Source organism: Balaenoptera musculus, chromosome 15, assembly GCF_009873245.2.
Source record: "Balaenoptera musculus isolate JJ_BM4_2016_0621 chromosome 15, mBalMus1.pri.v3, whole genome shotgun sequence".
In the NCBI taxonomy this organism is placed as follows: domain Eukaryota; kingdom Metazoa; phylum Chordata; class Mammalia; order Artiodactyla; family Balaenopteridae; genus Balaenoptera; species Balaenoptera musculus.
The window spans coordinates 66506175-66529462 of record NC_045799.1 but is presented as its reverse complement, the minus strand read 5'-3'; the positions used below and the strand labels follow the sequence as shown (position 1 = coordinate 66529462).

Here is a 23288-nt window from a genome sequence, read left to right as displayed (position 1 = left end):
AAAGGAAACCATAAACAAGATGAAAAGACAGTCCTCAGAATGGGAGAAAATATTTGCAAACAAAGCAACAGACAAAGGATTAATCTCTAGAATATACAAACAGCTCATGGAGCTCAATATCAAAACACAAACAACCCAACCAAAAAATGGGCAGAAGACCTAAACAGACATTTCTCCAAAGAAGACAAGATGGCCAAGGGGCACATGAAAAGCTGCTCAACATCACTAATTATTAGAGAAATGCAAATCAAAAGTACAATGAGGTATCACCTCACAACGGTCAGAATGGCCATCATCAAAAAAATCTACAAACAATAAGTGCTGGAGAGGGTGTGGAGAAAAGGGAACCCTCTTGCACTGTTGGTGGGAATGTAAACTGACACAGCCACTGTGGAGAACAGTATGGAGGTTCCTTAAAAAACTAAGAATAGAACCACTGTCTGACGCAGCAATCCCACTACTGGGCATATACCCTGAGAAAACCATAATTCAAAAGGACACATGTACCCCGATGTTCACCACAGCACTATTTACAATAGCCAGGACATGGAAACAACCTAAATGTCCAATGACAGATGAATGGATAAAGAAGATATGGTACATGTACATATATACAATGGAATATTACTCAGCCATAAAAAGGAACAAAATTGGGTCATTTGTAGAGCTGTGGATGGACCTAGAGTCTGTCATACAGAGTGAAGTAAGCCAGAAAGAGAAAAAGAAATATCATATATTAATGCATATATGTGGAATCTAGAAAAATGGTACAGATGTACCTATTTGCAGGGCAGGAATAGAGATGTAGATGTAGAGAATGAACATTTGGACACAGAGCAGGGAAGGGGAGGGTGGGACAAATTGGGAGATTAGGATTGCCATATATACACTACCATGCGTAAAATAGATAGCTAGTGGGAACATGCTATAAAGCACAGGAAGCTTAGCTCAGTGCTCTGTGATGACCTAGATGGGTGAGATGGGGTGGGTGGGAGGGAGGTCCAAGAGGGAGGGGATATAGGTATACATATCGCTGACTCACTTCATCGTACAGCAGAAACTAACACAACATTGTAAAGCAATTATACTCCAATAAAAAAAAAAATCTTCAATGACTTCTTTTACCTACAGTAGTTTTACCCAAAGTACAGCGTCTGTACTCCTGGTAGTACATGTGATGATTTTCAGATGATACACAATAGTTCTTGTTATTTTAATGGTTAACTATTTTAATTGTGTTAGAAAAAGTGAAACCCACCAAATGAATGTTTTCATGTATACTTTTTATTATTTTTTAGTTTTTTAAAAATTTATTTATTTTTGGCTGCATTGGGTCTTCGTTGCTGTGTGCCGGCTTTCTCTAGTTGCGGTGAGCAGGGGCTATTCTTCATTGTGGTGCACGGGCTTCTCATTGCGGTGGCTTCTCTTGTTAGCCGGGCTTCAGTAGTTGTGGCATGCAGGCTCAGTAGTTGTGGCTTGCAGGCTCCAGAGCTCAGGCTCAGTAGTTGTGGTGCACGGGCTTAGTTGTTCCGCAGCATGTGGGAGCTTCCCGGACCAGGGCTCGAACCCGTGTCCCCTGCATTGGCAGGCAGATGCTTAACCACTGCACCAACAGGGAAGCCCTACTTTTTAAATAATTTAATTTAATTTAATTTTGTTTCTTTTTTTGGCTGCGCTGGGCAGCATGCAGGGATCTTAGTTCCCTGACCGGGGTCAAACCCATGCCCTCTGCAGTGGAAGTACGAAGTCTTACCACTGGACCACCAGAGAAGTCCCAATTTAACTTTTATTGAAGTATAGTTGATTTACAATGTAGTGTTAGTTTCAGGTGTACAGCAAAGTGATTCAGTTATACATATATATCACGGATACTTTTGCTTATGACCAGATTTTTTTAAGTTTGTGATTTAAAATAAATTTAAAGAAAAATATTAAGTAAATAATAGTACAGAGAGAACTCATATAACAAAAGTTAAAAAGTCATCACTTTTGGGACACCCTGATGTATAGGATTAAGAAAATTTAAATGCAGCATCAGCCCCTGACCTTTCCAGCTTCACCTCCCTCCAGCTACCATCAAGCACAATATACCATATGTTACTAAACTACAGGTTTCCCATGTCTTAACTCCCCTCATTCATCTATTCTCTCACAGCAGCCAGAGGGATGCTGTTAAAAGATAAGTCAAATCATCTCATTACTGTGCTCAAACTCTTCAGTCAGAATGCTTTTATTTCTAGGAGATGTAAGCTAAACTATAAGGTGTACATAAGCTATAAGATGTATGACATGCTACTATATCTGCAACTTAACCTTAAAATGGTTCAGAGGACAAAATACATACATACACATAAATACAGATAAAGCTAATATGGCACAATGTTAAAACTGTTAAATCTAAGAAATGGGTGCATGGATTTTCTCTGTATTTTTCTTTCAATGTCTTTTGTGTTTAAAATTTTTCATAATAAAAAGAAGTTGTGAGGAAAAACAAAATGACTTGATATATAGATAGAGGGATGGATACCTTGATCAATATGTGCTAAAACCAATATAGTAAGATATAAATAGTTGAATATAGGTAGTGAATATATGTCTTCACTGTATAACTTTTCCAAATTTTTTGTATATTTGAAAATATTTATAATAGAAATATGCAAGGAGTTGTGAGAAAAACTTTAAAAAATAAATTCTTGTCTATGTAGAAAATCCAAAAGAACCAACAACAGAAAAGCAACAAAACAATTCCTAGAACTAACAAGCATTTATAGCAAGGTTACAGGATACAAGGTTAATATACGAAAATTAATTGCTTTCCTATATATCAGCAATGGAACTTGAAACTAAAAGTATTATACCATTTATATTAGGACCCCCCAAAGTGAAATAGTTAGGCATAAATCTAACAAAATATGAAAGAAATCAAAGATGAACTAAATAAATGGAGAGATAGTCCAAGTTCATGGATAGGAAGACTCAATATTGTCAAGATTTTAGTTCTTCCTAACTTGATCTATAGATTCAACAAGAGCCCTAACAAAATCCCAGAAGACTATTTTGTGGTTATCAAAAAACTGATCCTAAATTTTACATGGAAAGGAAAAAGATCAAAAACAGCCAATACAACACTGAAAAAAACCAAAGTCAATGGACTGATATTACCTGACATGAGACTTACTATAAAGCTACAGTACTAAGACACTGTGTTGTATCTATATGAGATGATGGATGTTCATGAAACTTACTGTGATAATCATTTCATGTGGTATGTAAGTCAAATCATTATGCTCTGCACCTTAAACTTATGCAGCGCTGTATGTCAATTATATCGCAATAAAACTGGAAGAGAGGGACTTCCCTCATGGTCCAGTGGCTAAGACTCTGCGGTCCCAATGCAGGGGGCCCAGGTTAGATCCCTGGTCAGGGAACTAGATCTCACATGCCGCAACTAAGAGTTCATATGACGCAACTAAGAGCCCACATGCCACAACTAAAAGATCCCACGTGCCGCAATGAAGATCCTGCATGCTCAACTAAGACCCGGCACAGCCAAATAAATAAATATTAAAAAAAAAAAAAACTGGAAGAGAAAAAATACATTGTGATTTTGGCAAAAGAATAGACAATTAGATCAATGGAGCACAATGGAGAGGCCAGAAATAGTCGCACATAAATACAGTCAACTGATCTTTGACCAACGAGCAAAGGCAATAAAATGTCTTTTCAACAAATGATGTTAGAACAACTAGACATCTACATGCCAAAAAATGAATCTAGACACAGACCTTGTACTCTTTACAAAAATTAACTCAGAATGGATCACAGAACTAAATGTAAAATGCAAAACTATAAAATTTCTAGAAGATAGACTAGGAGAAAATCTAGGTGTCAGGGACTTTTTAGATATAACATGAAAGGTACAATACATGAAAGAAATCATTGATAAGCTAGACTTCATTAAAATTAAAAACTTCTGCTCTGCTAAAGACACTGTCAAGAGAATGACAAATCACCAAGTGGGAGAAAATATTTGCAAAAAGTATATCTAACAAAGGACTGATATCCAAAATACACAAAGAAATCTTAAAACTCAAGAATAAGAAAACTAAGGACCTGATTTAAATATGGGCAAAAGACCTGAAGAGACACCTCACCAAAGACATACAGATGGCAAATAAGCATATGAAAAGATGTTCCAAATTATGTGCCATTAGGGAATGCCAAATTAAAACAAGATACCACTATACACCTATTGGAATGGCCAAAATCCAGAACAATGACAACACCAGATGCTGATGACGATGTGGAGAAACAAGAACTCCCATTTATTTTCTGGTGAGATTTCAAAATGGTATAGTCACTTTGGAAGACAGGTTGGCAGTTTCTTAGAAAATGAAACATACTTTTATAATATGATCCAGCAATTGTGTTCCTTGGTCTTTACCCAAAGGAGTTGAAAACTTATGTTCACACAAAAACCTGCACATGATGTTTATAGCAGCTTTATTCATAATTTTCAAAACTTGGAAGCAACTAAGATGTCCTTCAGTAGGTGAATGAATAAACAAACTGTAGCACATCCAGACAATGGAATATTATTCAGTGCTAAAAAGAAATGAGCTATCAAGCCATGAAAAGAAATGGAGGGATCTTAAATGCATATTACTAAGTGAAAGAAGCCAATCTGAAAAGGTATGATTCCAACTATATGACAGTCTGGAAAAGGCAAAACTATGGAGACAGTAAAAAAAAATCAGTAGTTGTCAGGGTTGGTGGGAAGGAGGGATGAATAGGCAGAACACAGAGGATTTTTAGGGCTGTGAAGACACACGTCATTATACATTTATCAAAACCCACAGAATGTGTAACACCAAGCACGAACCCTAGTGTAAACCATGGACTTTGGTGATAAGGATGTAGGTTCATGGATTATAACATTTGTACCACTCTGGTGTGGGATGCTGATAGTGGAGGAAGCAGTTCGTGTGGGAAGGCAGAGAATTTACAGGAACTCTGTGTACTTTCGGCCCAGTGTTGTTGTGACCCTACAACTGCTTTAAAAAATAATGTCAAATAAACAAATGAATGAATCCTCCACTGCCTCACCACCACCATTTACCTCATAGTGAAACCAAGGTAACAACAGAGGGCTGCAAGGACCTGTGGGATTTGGTCTCCTCCTGCTCTCACTCTGCTCCAGTCACGCTGGCAGCCTCCTTGGCAGACCTAGTGCCAGGCACGCTGCACTCAGTGCTTCTGCACTCATTGTGCTTTCTGCCGGGAACACTCTTCCCTAAGAGCACCCTGGTTCCCTCCCACCTTCCTTCAGGTCTTTGTTCAAATGTCATCTCCTTGGTGGTGAGGCCTTCCCATCACCTTATTTAATAATGCAGCTTTCCCCAAGCCTTCCTGTTCTTCTTGTTCTATTTTTCTCCAGAGGACTCTCACCAACTAACATACTACGTATTTTACTTAGCTAATTTCTTGTCTGCCTGCCTCCCTCCCACTAGAATGTAAGCTGTGTGAGGGCAGAGGCTTCTGTGGTTTTGTTCCCTGTTGTTCATTGCCTTATCACTGAGCCTAGGATGTGGTAGGCTCTCAACAACGTTTGTTGAGTGAATAAATGAATACCTTAGTGAGAGTTCTCTCATGCTTCTGGATATCCGCCATGCTGTATTCTCTGCCTGGAATGACATTCCTCTGTGTTCAGGAGAGAAAAATCCCACTCAGCCTCCAAAATTCAGCTCAAGAAACCCTTGTTTTGCAAAGGGCTCCCTGACTTTAGGCAGACGGAGGCAGGAACCTCTTCCCTGCATTACCACAGTGCCCGTTATCACCAAAGGCTGGTGGGGCCTTACACAGTGCTTCACAATCTGTGGGGCTTTGGAGTCTCCTTATTCATCTTGTATGCCCAGAACCTTTGAACCTAGCAGATAATAGCAGGCCCTCAGAAACATTTGTGGAATGAAATAATAAATGAGTGAATGACTTAGAAAAGCAATCAGTATGTAGCTTAGTGTGAATTACATAGACATTTGTAGCATACATAATTTAAAGAATACCCTTAAAGATATTCCTATTGAGGTTCCTTTGACATGAATACTTTTTATTGTAGTTTACTCAAGATCTATAAATTAGTGACTAATAATGCCCAAGTCTAAGATACTGCCTAGTAATCAATGTAAAAGGCTGAGTTTGCTTTCATATTTCTATTACATTATTTCAAAGCATTTTTTTTCTCTACCTTTTGTTTGGGTTTCCATATCCATACTGGTTTAGCCTAGAGAGTATCTTCATGGGAGCTAAAGACTGAGCAGGTTTGGTAAATAAAGCATTGATGCCAAAGACCATTGAGGAAAGGGGTGACCTGGAACAGAAAAAAGTAGCATGTGTCTACATCACACACAAATTACATGTGTGTATATACGTACGTGTATATACATATATATATGTATACAAGTATCAAGGACCTTTTGGCTACTAAGTCCTCCTTGAGCCTAAATAGACAATAATAGAAATAGTTTAAAAAATCCTAACCATCATCTGATAATGCAGGGTTGCCACAAACATGCATCGAGCAAGTCTATTGGCGCCATTTTTCCAACGGAATTTGCTCACTTTGTGTCTCTGTGTCACATTTTGGTAATTCTTGCAATATATCAAATGTTATCATTATTATTACAGTAAGTCCCCTACATACAAACGAGTTCTGTTCCAAGAGCGCGTTCGTAAGTCTAATTTGTTCATAAGTCCAACAAAGTTAGCCTAGGCACCCAACTAACACAATCGGCTATATACCGCTGCCTTTACGCTTGCTTCTGGACGTCCTGGGCTTGAAATAAAAATACTGTACCACTGTACTCTATAGAGTACTGTACAGTAAAGTACACAAAAGCACAACCATTTGTAGTGGATGTACGCACATGACAACGTATGCCAGACACGTGAACTAACTTATGTGATTGGACACGCGAATGCACGTTCGCATCTTTGAAAGTTCACAACTTGAAGGTTCATTTGTAGGGGACTTACTGTATATTTGTTATGGTGATCTGTGATCAGTGATCTTTGATGTTACTATTGTAGTTGTTTGGACATTTCATTTTTTAGCAATAAAGTATTTTTAGATTAATGTATGTACATTTTTTAGACATAATGCTATTGCACACTTAATATACTACACTATTGTATGAACATAACTTTTATATGCACTGGAAAACCAAGAAATCTGTGACTTGCTTTATTGCAATATTTGCTTTATTGCAGTGGTCTGGAACTGAACACACAATATCTCCAGTACCAATATGTATTATTTCATTTAAGCTCCGCAACAATCCCATGAGGAAGATATTATCACTCCTATTTTAGGGATGGGAGGACAGACTAACTTGTCCATAGTCACACAGCTAGAAACTAGTAGAACTGGGATTCATACTTAAGTCTTTCTGCCCAAATTTTATAAAGGATTACTTTAACATGTTCTCTGTTAAGAATCCTGCCATATCATTTTTTGATAATTTAGTTACGTCACATAAAATAAATCAAGTGCATTGACTGAGTAATCTGGAATTTTGTCATATTTCAACTAATGATGGAAACCTTGCAACTAAGGAAGAAGAGAAGAAAAAGGGGAGGTGAAGAAAGAGAAGAAAAAAAGAAAAGGAAAGGAAAGAAGGGGAAAGATGAGGCCAGAGAATTGGAAGAAGATTGCTTTGATGGTAAGAGCTTGAGATTCATTCCCAGTTCTTCAATCTGCTGGTTACATTACCTTGGGAAAGTTAACCCCTCAAGAGTTTTAGTTTCCTGAAAATGGGGATAATTATGATTTCATGATAATATAATAATACAACTGCTGTCTGTATCCTCCACTAGACCGTCAGTGCCATAAAGGCAAGGGTTACATCTGCTTTGGCTCCCTGCATTAAGTTCTTATCTGACATGATCAGGACGACAGTTGACTGAAGCCAAAAACTCATTTTCAGAAGATAAGACATTGACCATTCTATTTCAACTTAACTATACTCATTCACCAATCTTTTCTTTAAGTACACATCCACTGATGAAAGTGCTGTGCCATCTTTCTGGCATGTATAGTATCCATAGGACATGATCTATGGTTTCTACTATCAGTTATAGAGAGAACCTAAAGTTGTTCACAAGGCAATCTAAGAACAGAATACCTTTAGATTTTTATGACTTTTCCCCAAAACATTTACAGTTCTCATCACATCAGATTTGATAGTAATTTTTTTACACTTAATCTTTATCAAGTCTTTCTAAAGCATTCAACTTAGTTTTCATAGAAATAATTTTCATTTCATACTTATATTTCCTAAGTTTATAAAATATAAGTGTAATTAAGTGTTGTAATTATAATAACAATTGCATCTGACATTAACCAATTTGAAACAAAAAGTACTGACTCTTGGTAAGGATATAACTTATGGGAGCAGAAAAGCACATGTGTCTTCAAGAGTAGCCATTCAGTCAGAAGCATATAGCATGTGCACAGAAGAGTGTGTTTTTAGAAAGGATCTGTTACAAGACCTGCGGTATTGTATCCCCAGCATTGACCACAGTGCCTGACATATAGGAGGCAATCAATAAATATTTGTTGAGTCAATAATTCTGCCACACATGGCTGGTGTGTGACTTGAATGAGCAAGAGCCATTCAGCGCTTACACACATTGGCATTTGATAAATGTCAGTGCCCTTCCCTTTCCAACTGTTTGAGGCATTTTATTCATTTGTACCCAGTCTCATTCAAAAAGAATTTGAGGGTTATAAGATGTTTACTGACGTTTCTTCTTGTTAACTTATTCATTTTTTTAAAAGTGATGTCAGCCGGTCATTTTTCTAGGCACTAGGGACACACGGTCCTGAACCTTAAGGAGCTCACCACCTTGCTCATCACTCCAAATATGACTTAGCAACAAACCCTGAAACAGGAAAGAAATTATATAAAGAAGAAATCACCAAGCTGGATTGGCAAAGCTTCCCTCAATTTAAGTTGCATTAAAAAAAAAAAGCCATGCAGTTTCTACAAAGCTAATAAAGACTATGCCAGTCTTAAAATAATACAGTCCTCTCTAATCCATAAAATAGGGCACATATCACAAAATATTTGCCCATCAAGTGAATTTTATAGCTGATCTAAAGCGTTTATAATAACCATACCAAGGAACAAAACCTCTCATCATCAGCTTACACTTTTTCAAGTAAAAGAGGATAAGATGGACTTTGATCTTCAGTTTTAATTCTTGTGATGTCACAGGGCGAAGGTCATTTTGCCTGATCATCCAGTGTAATAATGCATATTGCAATATTATAACATAAAGCTATCTGAGGTTTCACTTTGGTTTCTGAGATTTAACCTTGTTGTAGCATTGGCTGTGTGAAGCTGAGGGATAAAAAATTATGATGTCCTTTCAAAAGCAGGGAAAACTTGCCCAGGGTGAACAATTATGAATATCCTATTATGTTCTGCTCTCTGATTCCCAATGATGCCTCTTATGATCATCTTTCAGTTATGTGATTTGTAATGGCAATGTAACTGAGCCATGGAGACTCTGATAGGTCCTGCCTCCATGTGATATTTTTATAGCTAATGTTTGAAAAAATATTACTTACTGCCAGTTGAACTTCAGTAAATCTGCATCGACCATGTCAGCTAGTGGCAGATTAAATGAGCAAAAAGAAGCTTGCACAATCACCCTAGAAACAATTTTAAATACACAAATGAAAATTCTATCACTAGGAGGCACAGATTTGTTTAAAAACCAAACATCAAATAAAAGTAGACATTCGGTTTGCAAAAAGAAAAAATGAAGTAATATACTATAAAAGTAAAGATATATTAGGCACACACTTCTATCCTCCCAAAATATATCTATGAATATATAATTCTCTTTTGAAAATAAAATAACTACATTTTGAAAATTTTACTATGCTTTTTCCTCAGTCCCAGATGACTGCTCATTAAATCTGCTTAAATTATGGATAGGTTCTAAAGAACAAAACATGACATGGAAATTCATCAGACATTTTTTCTCTTTATTTTTCCTTTTTTTCCCTTTTATTTCCTATAGTTGATCACTGCCTTAATTAAAATGAACTTTCTAGCTTTATGAGCATGGTAATAATGACATGGTGGTTTTTTGGTTTATATTTTAAACAGCATAAATATTTTGTAAACTGCACAATAAAACAGAAGAAATGAGAATCCATTATCTCTCACTCACATAAATATATAATTTTTAAAATTACCTTTGATAACAGAAGGCAAGTATAGCAGATATTTTAAATTTTTTTCAGTTTAAATTTATAATCTACTACTTATGTTTGCTAATTCTTTACCATAAGCTAAGGGAAGGTAGATTATCTTCTTATATTTCTTTTGCACAATCTTTATCCCATGCAAAAAAAAAAAATGAGCTAAGTAAAATATTATATATAAGTAGTAAGTATGTAATAATATAAATGCCAATATATTTTAACTGGAGAAGCATTTAGAAATCTTCTAGTTCAACATCACATCCAATACAGAAATCTCTTGATATCAAGATAGGAAAGTTAAGAACTATAAAAGGACATATAACACTTTAATTATGATAGAAGAATAAAAATGGGGGGATGGTTTAAGTAAAAAAAAAAGCAAACAAAATTTTTTATTCTAGAATTCTCTATCAAGATGTCCTTTTAGGGCTTCCCTGGTGGCGCAGTGGTTGGGAGTCCGCCTGCCGGTGCAGGGAACACGGGTTCGGGCCCTGGTCCGGGAGGATCCCACATGCCGCGGAGCAACTAATCCGTGCGCCACAACTACTGAGCCTGCGTTCTAGAGCCCGCGAGTCACAACTACTGAGCCCGTGCTCCACAACAAGAGAAGCCACTGCTCGCTGCAACTGGAGAGGGCCCACGCACAGCAATGGAGACCCAATGCAGCCAAAGATAAATAAATGTATAAATACTTAAAAAAAAAAAAAAAAAAGATGTCCTTTTAAACATGATATAGCCAGGGCCACCATTGTAGATTTATAGAATAGCTATCTATGTGGGGTTCTAATATCTTGAAGTTTCACAGAGATTGAATCCTTTGGGTTAACTAGTATACTCTCCGTTACCAATGTATTCAAAATGCAAGTAAGTCTTCATGAAAATTTTCTCAAATTGTTCCAGCAGGGACCTGGAGTAGGATTTATTAATTCATTCACCCAAAACACATTTTCTAAGGACCAACTCTTTGCAGGAACTATAGTAGATAATGGGGCCACAGTAATAAGAAACTAGACCTTATTCATAATAAGCTCAGTCCAGTGGGAGCCACAGACAGTCACAGACAGGGGGATAAATGCTACAGCAGAGATAAGCACAGGGCATTGGGGTCATGTAGGAGGGACAACAAATCCAGATGAGGAAATAGAGGAAGGCTTTCCAGAAAACACATCCCTGAGTTGCAGCCTAAAGAAACACTAGGAGAGAGCCATATAAGAAACAGTGAAAGCCTTCCAGGCACAGAATGCTGCATGTTAGACATGGAGGTGTTGAATCAGGCACTGCAAAATGTTTCTCTATGGCAGGGAGTTCATTCTAAGTGGAGGAGTAACAAGAAATGAGGATAAAGAGGTAAACAGGGCCTGCATAACAAAGGACCTCATATGTCATCATTTGCGTTATATCCTGCAAGCAATGAGAAGCCACTTAAGATTGTTAAGCAATGGAATGACACGTTACTCTAGAAGCAATATGGAAGAAGGGGTTGGAGGGACTGGGGACTAGAGGCAAGGGGACCATGTGGGAGGCTATATGGAAATCCAGGTAAGAGATGATGAGGACCTGAGCTAAAGGAATGGCGGTGGAAACAGAGAAGGGATGGATTCAGGACATACTAGGGAGCTAAAACTACTAGTAATTGGTAGCTTATTGGATGTAGGAGACAAGAAAGAGATGGCAAAGACAACTTCTCAATCTCTGACGTGGGCAACTAGAAAGATGGTAGAGCCATTTCCCAAGATGGCAAAGGCAAAGAACATCTTTTGGGGACAAGATTATTATTTGGCAGCAGCGTTTACTAAATGATGCACTTTAATAGGTTACAAAGAGGCACTTAACTTTACGACAAAATTTAGCATTAGAAGTCTCTGCAAAAAAGGAGTTCACATTCAATTTGACAGAAAGGTATAATGACTCTGCCTAGAAATGAATACTAAACACATTTCAGATCAAAGATGTTTCACTGCTTGAAAGGAAATGGCAAGACCTAGTGTAATTTTGGGATTGGCACTGGCATTTACTTACATGATAATAGTGAGATAAAGAGCCAAAAAATAATAGTATTGCTGTCCAAGAAGTAACATGACAATGGAGGCTGTTCCTTCTAGGTAGAATGAAAATATATATAGTAACCAAACTTCCTCAGCCGGGACTGGCTGATAAGTACAAGGCACTGAAATGGAAGCAGATTGGCATCGTGTTAAGACGGAATCCCATGAATCATGCTTATTCTTCCTGACAACGAAATACACGTTCTCAGCCAAAGATAAATTTGCTTCTGAATTATAACATCAGTTGAAACACACAACTAATACTATCTATCATGGTTAGAAATGTTATTATCCATTTATATCCATAAAAGTTGACCAATATTCTATAAATAACGAAGAAACAGCTATTATTTCCTATAAAATGAACAAAGTGAGAAACGGTTTCATACATTTTTATTTTCACACTAACATGAGGAGGTTTTACTAAAATCAACTATGAAAGAACCATCACTTAGAAACAACAAGCATTGCTTTATTGTAATGTGAAAAGGCCAACTCAAATCTAAAATAAATTCAGATTTTAAAATTTGGGATTAAAGCCCAGAATTCACCTAGCACACAGTAGTAAATAGTTAAATGAATATCTTACTATTCTTCTTGCTGTAATATGTCTGAAATGTAGTTTTTTAATCCTAAAATCAAGCACCAGAGATAAACAATAGTTTATGATTCTATCTACATTTCTCTGGTTGTGTTTCCTGCCTAATCTTATATATTTTCATAATTCTACTAGATTCATGTTGAGAGCTCAATCACATTTTTTTACTGCATTTCTTGCTACCAATGAAAAAGTTCATTGTTCTAGACCAAAAAGTGAGTGCTAAATATACATATGTACATTAACAAAGATTAGAAGATCCTCTTTGTTTTCAGTTTTAAAAAGTATATCGTTTAGCCCTGAACTGTTTTCACTAACCAAATGTGCGTACATTACAATTAGAGGAGAATTTTTAATGATATAAGTATAATACCAATATTCTTTAATAAACATAAGGGGTTTTCCCCCTGACTGATTTTTTCTGGTTTAATTCTGTACTTTCAAGGAACAAGAGTGCTTTTTTTTTTTAATATTAAAACAATGGCTCAGTGATTGATGGGATCCAAGGCACTTCTTAGAGTTCTATAAGGTAAAGTATGTAAAACACCCCAGCAAGCCCCCTTATATTCCTATATATCATAATAATATTGTAAATTTACACAGTTCCACATATTGAAATGAAGCTTGTTTTCAATCTCCAATACATAAATACTATACAAAATATAAGAAAGTAATGTAAGAAATATGTGGCAAAGTGGAAAGAGAAAGATTTTGAAATCAGATGTGCCTAGGTTTGAATTCCAGCTTTGCCACTTTTACCAGCTGTTCATTCATAGACAAGTTACTTTACCTAAGAGGCATTTCCTCCCACTAGCACTCCCTCCCCCTCTCTGTCTCTGTCTCTCTCATCATATAAAGTACTTAATAATTGTTCCTTATTACTTTTCTGTCCAATGTAAAAAGATATGAGCCAGGGACTTTCCTGGTGGCACAGTGGTTAAGAATCCGCCGGCCAATGCAGGGGACATAGGTTCGATTCCCTGGTCTGGGAAGATCCCACATGCCGCGGAGCAACTAAGCCCGTGCGCCACAACTACTGAGCCTGCGCTCTAGAGCCCGCAAGCCACAACTGCTAAGCCCGTGCACCACAACTACTGAAGCCCGCGTGCCTAGAGCCCGTGCTCCGCAACAAGAGAAGCCACCGCAATGAGATGCTCGTGCACCTCAACGAAGAGTAGCCCTCGCTGGACGCAGCTAGAGAAAGCCCACGCGCAGCAACAAAGACCCAATGCAACCAAAAATAAATAAATAAAATAAAATAAAAAACCATTATCTTAATAAAAAAGATATGAGCCAATGATGAGTAATATAACGACAAAAAAAGAGACTACTTTTTCTTTTACTAAAGTAAAGCCTTCTACAAGCTGAGGGTTTTGGCTCTCCATTCATGTGTTTATTGAGTAAAAGCTTGTGAATAATGTGTCCCAGAATAAGTGTTGGCAAACAGATGCCAAAGAAGCCTAAATCAAAAGAGAGATAAAGGCAATGCTGTGTTTACAGTGAAAGTTTAATAAATATTTGCTGCACTGAGATTTAATTATAAAAGCTAACATTTCTAGAGTGTTTATTTTGTGCCAGGAACCAGTTTAAGTACTTTGTATGTCTTAATTCATTTAATCCTCATAATAATTCCAATCCGTAGGTACCATTTTTATTCTCATTTTACAGAGAAGGAAACTGAGACACAGAGAGCTTCAGTAACTTACCCAGGGTCAGACAGCTAATAAGTGGGGAGGCAGACTTCTCCCTGGCAGACTCCATGCTCCTAACCCGTTTACTGTTCTGCCTCTTGGAGGGGAGTGGGATGTGGAAGACTCACAGACCGATTAAAACAGTTATTAGAGAGAAAAAGCACTTGCTCATTCTTTTCTCCTTTCATTTATTCAATTCCTCAAAAAGAAAGCCACTGGGAAGACAGCCTGAGAAAATGAAAATACAGTGCTTAGCCTTCGTTAACAAAACCAACAGGTAGAGTGTTAAAGTGACTTAGCCAAATAAATAACAACAAATTCCAACAAGCTGTCATTTTTTTTACCCCAATAATTTATACGTGTCACTTCTTTAGAAATTAAGAATAAAATTTAAGGCAACTTTGGATTTCCACTTTATAATGATTTTTTTATTGAGATCAACAGAAATTCATATGTTAGTGTGAAGGCTTGAGAAAAAGGATCGTTGAAATCTTTTGGCCATACTTCTCTTAAAATTTAATATCCAAGAGAGACTGGGAGAAAATATTGCTGAACATATATCCAACAAAGCACCTTTACTGAGAATACATAATATATTGAATATATAAAGTACACTTACAATTCAACAATATACAATTCAATTAAAAAATAATTAAAGATTTAAACAAATAATTCACCAAAAAGATATATGGGTGGCAAGTAAGCACATTAAAAGATGCTCAACATCATTAGCAGTCATTCGGAAAATGCAAATCAAAACCACAATACGATACTGCTACACACCTACTAGTATAGCCAAAACTAAAAAGCCTGATATAATATTGATGAGAATGTGGAGGAAATGGAAAACTTATACATGATTGGGAGGAATGTAAAATGGTACAACCACTTTGGAAAACAGTTTGGCAGTGTCTTTAAAAGTTAAAATATACCTACCATGCAGTTCAGCCATTCTTCTCCTAGGGGTTTACCCAAGAGAAAGGAAAGCATATGTCCATACAAAGATTAACATGTATACACTGATGTGTATAAAATTGATGACTAATAAGAACCTGCTGTATAAAAAAATAAATAAAAATTAAATTAAAATTTATCTAAAAAAAAAAAAAGACACAAATGTTCACAGCAGCTTTATTTGTAATAGCCAAAAACTGGAAACAACCAAATGCCCATTAAAAAGTGAATAGGTAAACAAACTGTGGTATATCCACACAATGGAATATTATTTGGCAATAAAAAGGAATGAAATATTGATACCACAAAAACATGACTGAAGAATCCAGACCAAAAAATAGTATGTATTGTATTATTCCATTTATATAAAAATCTAGAAAATGCAAACTAAGGGAGAATTAGAGGGAGGGATTACAAGGACAGTTTGGAGAGCGATGCGTATGTCTACTATTTTGATTGTGGTGATGGTTTCATGGTACATACATAGGTCAAAATGTACCAAGTCGTACAGTTTAAATATATGTAGTTTATTGAGAGTCAATCATACCTCAATAAAACTGTAACCAAAAAACTACCTTATTTCAACTCATTTTTTGTTTTTCTGAGATTATGAAATGTTCTAAAATTGACTGCAGTGGGAGTTCCCTTGTGGCCTAGTGGTTAGGATTCCAGGCTTTCACTGCTTCGGCCCAGATTCAATCCCCGTTCGGGGAACTGAGATTCTGCAAGCCACGTGGCACAGCCAAAAAATTTAAAAATAAACAAAAATAAAATTGACTGTGGTGATGGTTGCACATATCTGCGAATATACTAAAAACCACTGAATTGTATGCTTTAAATGGGTGAATTCATTGTATGGTATGTGAGTTACATCTCAATTAAACTGCTTAAAAACATCTATCTATTGGGAATCCCCTGGTGGTCCAGTGGTTAGGACTCTGTGCTTCCACTCCAGGGGGCACGGGTTCGATCCCTGGTCGGGGAACTAAGATGCCACATGCCACTGGGTGTGGCCAAAAAAATAAAAATATCTACCTACTTTTTTTTTTTTTTTAATTTATGTAAGAGTTTAACAAACTTTTTTTTTTACCTGGAGGAGATACTATAGGCAAGTACATGATTAAAAGTGGGAATGTATATATAGCCTAGAATCTGACAATAACAAGTAGAAACAAGAACTCAAACAGCTCCCCATTCTGGGTCAGCAAACAGCTTGAAAAACCTCAAACTGCCATGAAGGGAGAGCATCATCTTACTGTGCACACGTAGTACCTGGGACTATACTGATAAGCCAAAAATGCTACTCTATTTGGTAAACTCTGCTAAACAGACCACATAAACACAGTACACTTTAGAGAGAGAATCTTAAAGTGCACGACTCTAAAGGCCTCTGAGCCTCCCTTTTCTCATTTGGCAGGATGGGTCTTTCTCTCAAAGGTAGTTGTCAGGATTACACAAGAGAATGTACACAATGTACTTGGCATAGTCCATTGCACACGGTAAGCACTCAGAAAATGTGAGTTATCGGTATTATGGTATATACAGTAACCAAACTATGATAAAGGCCTTGAGCTAATGGCAGAAAAGCAAATTCTATCCCTTATACTTTGCTTAAGAAAGTGTGGCAACATTTAGAACATTTCAGAACTACTTCTACCCCACATGGTTTAAGTCTTTTGGAAAGTTAGTAAACAGTAAAAACTTGTCTATCTAGAATAACTTATTCTCTGAAGAATATAGGTAACAGATTTTAATTGTGAAAACAGGAAAAACCCATATCATAGGCTAGGTTAAGTCATATTTTTAGAGGATATATTTAGGTTAAGGGAAGCAATTTTATTCATCAACTCTTCAAATCGTGTAATAAACAACAGGCTGGTATATTTTTTGGAGGATACACCCTCTACAATAATGGTCATGGCCATGGAATTTTACTAACGTTCTGGAATTCTAGGACTCCAGTCTTTTAGCCAAGTGATTTTGAAACCTGGCTTCAGGAATCCATGATCAAGTAACTCTTCTTCCTTGTAACAGTCACAGGAATCTTAAATGTCAGGATAAAGCAAAATGACATGCTCACAGGAAGCCATGTATTTTCCTCCGTAGTTCTGCGGAGGTTTAAATGAGGAAGCTCAGGAGAACAAAATTGAAAAGCTCAATGTTTAAAATATTACATTGCTCAGCTTTCTTGGGTTCTCCTTCCTTTTTTCCTTGCATCTCTTGTTTCCATTATATTTCTACAGAATCTTGTATAATTTCTGGGACTCTGAATCTTTGGGTCTCTTAATAAATGTGAATCATTTTTTCCAACTACTGATATAATCAGGTTTTTAATTCCTCAGCCAGGTAAGAGTTATATCTTTAATCCCTGTAGGAAGATACATGAAGAATCATCACATACCTGTGGGCATATAAAGCCTGCCCCATACATGATGCTCCTTATGGAAGAAGGAAGAACATCCTTAGGAATGAGATTACCAACAAAGATCATCATGAAGTTACTGAAGAAGGTTAAATGGAAGACTTGGAAGAAATTCATTATCAGAAAAAGGCGAAAGTTTTTCTGGATCAAGATTTGTCTCATCACTGAGATGACGGAGGTCCAGGGGAGATCCTATTCAGTTTCGGAGAAAGGGTTTTCCTCAGGGCTTCTTTTAGGTTCTAAGTGACTCACGTGGCGCATGCCAGTGTAAAGGCTGGCAGTAGCAAGAATAGCATGACAACAGTGATGGCCTGAAAACTGAGCAAAATTTCCATGTCATCAGAGATGAGACCACAGAAAAGGATACTGGTAGATCCTACCAGTGATGCCACTTGGTTGATTTTAATAAGCTGAAGCCGACTAGTGAAATTAGTGAAAATAATTTAAATAATTAGCCGACTAGTGAAATATCTAGTGAAAATTTCTGCAAAGAGTACACACTGGGCTTGCTGAACAAAGGTAAGCGTGCTATCAAAAGCACATAATGATACCACCAGGTGAAGCCCACTAAGCCAGTCACCTTCATGACAGTACTTCCAAGGGAGCCAAGGAAGCAGGAAGGCTATTGCATATAAAGGGCCACCATACAAAACAGAACTATGACAATTGGAACAGCAGTCAGCCTTACAGTTGTTGTGAAAATACCCAGTCATGTCGTTAAGAGCATTCCAAATCATTAAAATCATCTAGGAGAACAACACCAAAAATAAAACAGGATTTTTTTTTTTTTTTAAGTATTTGTTTATTTATTTATTTATGGCTGTGTTGGGTCTTCGTTTCTGTGCGAGGGCTTTCTCTAGTTGTGGCAAGCGGGGGCCACTCTTCATCGCGGTGCGCGGGCCTCTCACTATTGCGGCCTCTCTTGTTGCGGAGCACAGGCTCCAGATGCGCAGGCTCAGCAATTGTGGCTCACGGGCCTAGTCGCTCCGCGGCATGTGGGATCTTCCCAGACCAGGGCTCGAACCCGTGTCCCCTGCATTGGCAGGCAGATTCTCAACCGCTGCGCCACCAGGGAAGCCCCAGGATTATTTTAGTATAGTTTATACTGATGAAAATGACCCCTGAATTTTTAATTAATGTGAAGTAACCAAAGTTGATCAGTTGAAAAAAAAAAAAAAAGCTCATTGCTTCCAGTATCTGTAGGGGGTATACATACTGAAATATTAATAATAATAATAACAGCTAATACTACCTCTCAAAAACAGTGTACATTCACTTTGTGTTTAGGCAAACAAGTTTTTACATGAATTATTTCATTAAATCCTTACAACAACCCTATGAAGCAGGTACTATTATTATCCCTGCTTTACAAGGAAACTGAGGGCCAGATATGTTAAGCAACTTGCCTGGCTAATAAATGACAAAGCCAGGGTTTGAGCCAAGGCAGATGACCCCAGAGTCTGTGCTTTCAATCATTATGCTACAGTGTCTCCCCACAAGGCACACAGCCATGCCTCTGCAAAGAGTGATGGCCTATTTACAGACCATGGCACAGTTTTACATAATTTCATTAGGAAAGGTTAAAATATTAGTGTTTGCCATCTCAAAATGGCAAAAACACTTATTAGATCAAGGATGTTGTTGTTGGTAATAAACAAGTAACATTATAAACCATACGGGTTTTAAGTAACATTATAAACCATACGGGTTTTTAAGACCATGAACTCTATCCATCCTGACCATCTAATTGGTAATGAGTTACAATAAAATTTATGAATACCATGGGTCATTTCAAAACATAGAATATCTTAATAATTCTAATTTTTCCACATAAGGGAATTTTCCAGATAACCAAAAACTTACCCTTTAAACTCTAAAGCTGTTGTGTTTTAAGTGACAATCTTTCAAAAGTCTCTTTGCCCTTAAACAGAGGATCTTGGACATGGATAACCTCTTCTTGATAACTCTTTCAGCTCATGAGGAATCAGCTCTTTGGAAAATCACAGCAAGGCACAACTATGAGGAAGGAGAAACTCTGTCCTAAGGAGAAAGGACAACAAGGGCTCCATCTCACCTGTGCTTGGTAAAAGGCCACTTCTGAAATCTTGTACAGGTGTAAAAAAACCTTTACATAGTAGAAATTGAAGATAGAATTTAGCATTTCAGTCCCTAATGTTATCCTAGAAAATGCCCAAGCAATGGGTTTGATATTTAAAAATGCCATTTTCCACACAGTGGAATTCTTCTTCCTTTAGTTTAAGAAAAAAAGAAATGGTTAAAATTCACTGCTTGCATACAATAACTGATGGGTGGCAAAATTCCACTGGACACTAGTTAATTTAAGTTAAATAAAAGTCCAAAACCACTAGCTGTGAATATGCAACCAGATTTAATACTTTACTTTCTTATCCACTCACTCAACAATTTGTGAGATATTGCCAGGAACCCTAATTTGCATAGAGTGTGGCTTTACTTGAATATATTTTTAATATCTCTTCTAACTTATAAAAGTGAAATATATTCAAGAGTTTAGACATGTTTAACTAGTGGTCAGGAAGATGTGTTTATGGCAGTATTATCCTCCCTACTTGGGAGGGTACAACAGAAAAGAAACAATGAAGTGACATCCTTTAGCAAGTGTCAAAGAGAAGGAATAGAAGCAAGCCCTTCATCTTAGCATAAAGTTGTCCATTCAGTAGTATGGACTTGCGCTGGGAGATTTATTTTTCATCTTCTCCTGACATCCTATGTAACTTTGGCCCAAAGGACATAGCTAAGATGGATATAGAAAGAACACATTTTGGTCCTTGCTCTGATGTAAATATTCCTCTTAAATCTGGCCTATTGTCTTACCCTTTCAGGGACTTGATTTATCCAACTGGAAAACAGGAAAAGGTTAACCAAGCAAGAGGTAGGTATAGACCCATCTTGGTTTTTTAATCTTGGCTATAGTTTTAAGATAACACCATGGGGGGGACTTCCCTGGTGGCGCAGTGGTTAGGGGTCTGCCTGCCAATGCAGGGGACACGGGTTCGAGCTCTGGTCCGAGGGGATCCCACATGCCGCGGAGCAACTGGGCCCGTGTGCCACAACTGCTGAGCCTGCGCTCTGGAGCCCGCGAGCCACAACTACTGAGCCCGCGTGGCACAAGTACTGAAGCTCATGTGCCTGGACCCCGTGCTCCACAACGGGAGGGGCCACCGCAATGAGAGGCCTGCTCACTGCAATGAAGAGTGGCCCCTACCTGCCGCAACTAGAGAAAGCCTGCGTGCAGCAACGAGGACCCGACGCAGCCATAAATAAATAAATAAATAAATAAATAAATAAATAAATAAATAAATAAATAAATAAATAAATAAATAAATAAGGGAAAAAAAAGATAACACCATGGGGGCTTCCCTGGTGGTGCAGTGGTTAAGAATCCACCTGCCAATGCAGGGGACACGTGTTCAAGTCCTGGTCTGGGAAGATCCCACATGCCACAGAGCAACTAAGCCTGTGTGCCACAACTACTGAGCCTGTGCTCTGGAGCCCACGAGCCACAACTACCGAGCCCACGCACCTAGAGCCCGTGCTCCGCAACAAGAGAAGCCACCGCAATAAGCAGCCCGTGCACTGCAACGAAGAGCAGCGCCCACTCACCACAACTAGAAAAAGCCCGTGTGCAGCAACGAAGACCCAATGCAGCCAAAAATAAATAAATAAAATTAAAAAAAAAAAAGATAACACCATGATTTTCCTGTTTTATAATGGGCAGGTCTCCAAAATCTTACTGAAGCAGAAAACAAAAATATTCAGATAATTAGATGTTACCTGCTTAAACAATTCTTGGGAATTAAGCAGGAACCTCAGTCTATATTACCCAATTTCTTAGAGAAGGGGAGAGCAAGTTAGAAGTGGGAAGTGGGCATCTGGCTCAAATGATCAAATCAACTAAGTCCCTGAGTTTCATTTTGCATCGGGTAGATACAAAAATGATTTTAATTCTATGGGAAGTAGAGCCCTAGAATTATCAAAAAGGGTTATGAAACCCATATGCAGACCAAGCATTGTCTGTAAACAGAATAAAGAATATTTTGCCCATTTGTGTACTAGCTTTCTTAAAATGTTTGTAGATTCTGCTGTAATGATACAATACAAATACTTGAACTTTGTTATCATTATGCATTCTCAAACTCTTGAAAAATACAAGTACTATTATGTGGAGGTCAGCCAACATTTTTGGCTTTAAAGGTAATTCTCAGGTTTGAAAACGCTGGGAACTACTGTTGAAGACCTCACTCTAGGGACTTACTTTTTGGCATAAGTGAGAATGAAGATTGAAGCTGAGGCCACAGGGTTACTAAGAGAGCCAAAAACAAGGGAGTCAGTAGAACCAAAGCCAAGATACAAATTTAGCCCACCAAAATCTAGGCACTCTTTCTTAGTTTTATTTCAGGCATGCTAAAACAAGAAGCATGCCACACCCTCGGAACTGATCTATCATTAAGTCACAAGGCAGGTATTTATAAACTCAGAATTTTGCAGATCATAAGCTTGCTTAGTTGAGTTCAAATTTTTTTAAAAGATTTTGAGTTGAGCACCCATCCCGTCTGAAACATAAGGTTTATGTGACAGATATACATGTATATATATGGTGAATATAAGGTTTTAATAACATTACAAAAAACTCCATAGCCTAAACTTCTGTTTATATATATTGAGAGGAGGAAGTAAAAATCTTCCTTATTTCTATCCGCAAAAGGAACTATCAATATTTTGCTTTAGATTATTTTCATCGTAATAAACACTTATTTCAGAAGGTATCAAACTGAAAATCACCACTTAACAATCTTTTTAAAGCCAACACTACTATCTAAAAACTCTCCTTACCTGATTTTACTATAGCCACAAAACACCAAAGAACAAGAATGCTGTATCTTTACAACCAGGAATAAAGGATTTCTGAAACTGGTTCTTCTGTAACATGAAATGTTTTATACAGAAGAGTTTAAAAGTAGCAAAATGGTGTAATGATTAGGGTGGGCAGGTGCACAAAATACTGGTGAATTATTAAGTGAAACCCAAAACCCTCCTTTTAGAATCAGCTTGGGTTGTTATTCACTAACCTATTACTAAACCAAATAATAATGTTGCTGAAGAGGCTGCTTATGATTGCTTCTCAGCTATGACTACATAGACTCTAAAAGAATGATGGAAACCCCTCCAAAGCAGGGTTTTTAGCACTGGAAGCTACCTTGTCTTTTTCAGGGCAATTTTTGTTCAAGCTTTTGCAGGGGGAAAAAAAGCTTCCCCAAATAGT

General features: G+C 37.4%; 1 protein-coding gene across 1 annotated transcript; it reads right to left on the bottom strand.

The window, feature by feature from the left end:
- Positions 1-4815: 4815 nt before the first annotated feature.
- LOC118880597 (transmembrane protein 180-like) lies at positions 4816-22887 on the bottom strand. Its single transcript, XM_036824275.1, has 6 exons — positions 22859-22887; positions 20061-20235; positions 18675-18732; positions 12296-12443; positions 9632-9715; positions 4816-6367 (listed from the first exon to the last, which is right to left on the bottom strand). The coding sequence occupies exons 2-6, from the start codon at positions 20208-20210 to the stop codon at positions 6241-6243; spliced, it is 567 nt and encodes a 188-aa protein (XP_036680170.1). The 5' UTR covers positions 20211-20235; positions 22859-22887; the 3' UTR covers positions 4816-6240.
- Positions 22888-23288: the final 401 nt, after the last annotated feature.

Bases quoted from the DNA above. Each gene is read 5' to 3' on its own strand.
- LOC118880597 (XM_036824275.1), bottom strand. From the start codon at position 20,210: ATGGCATTTTTAAATATCAAACCCATTGCTTGGGCATTTTCTAGGATA. The intron at 18,733-20,060 runs GTGAGATGGAGC...TTGTTCTCCTAG, and splicing joins TGGCCTTTTACCAAGCACAG to ATGATTTTAATGATTTGGAA. The intron at 12,444-18,674 runs GTAAGGCTGACT...CTTCCATTTCAG, and splicing joins TGGGTATTTTCACAACAACT to TGCCTTGTACTTATCAGCCA.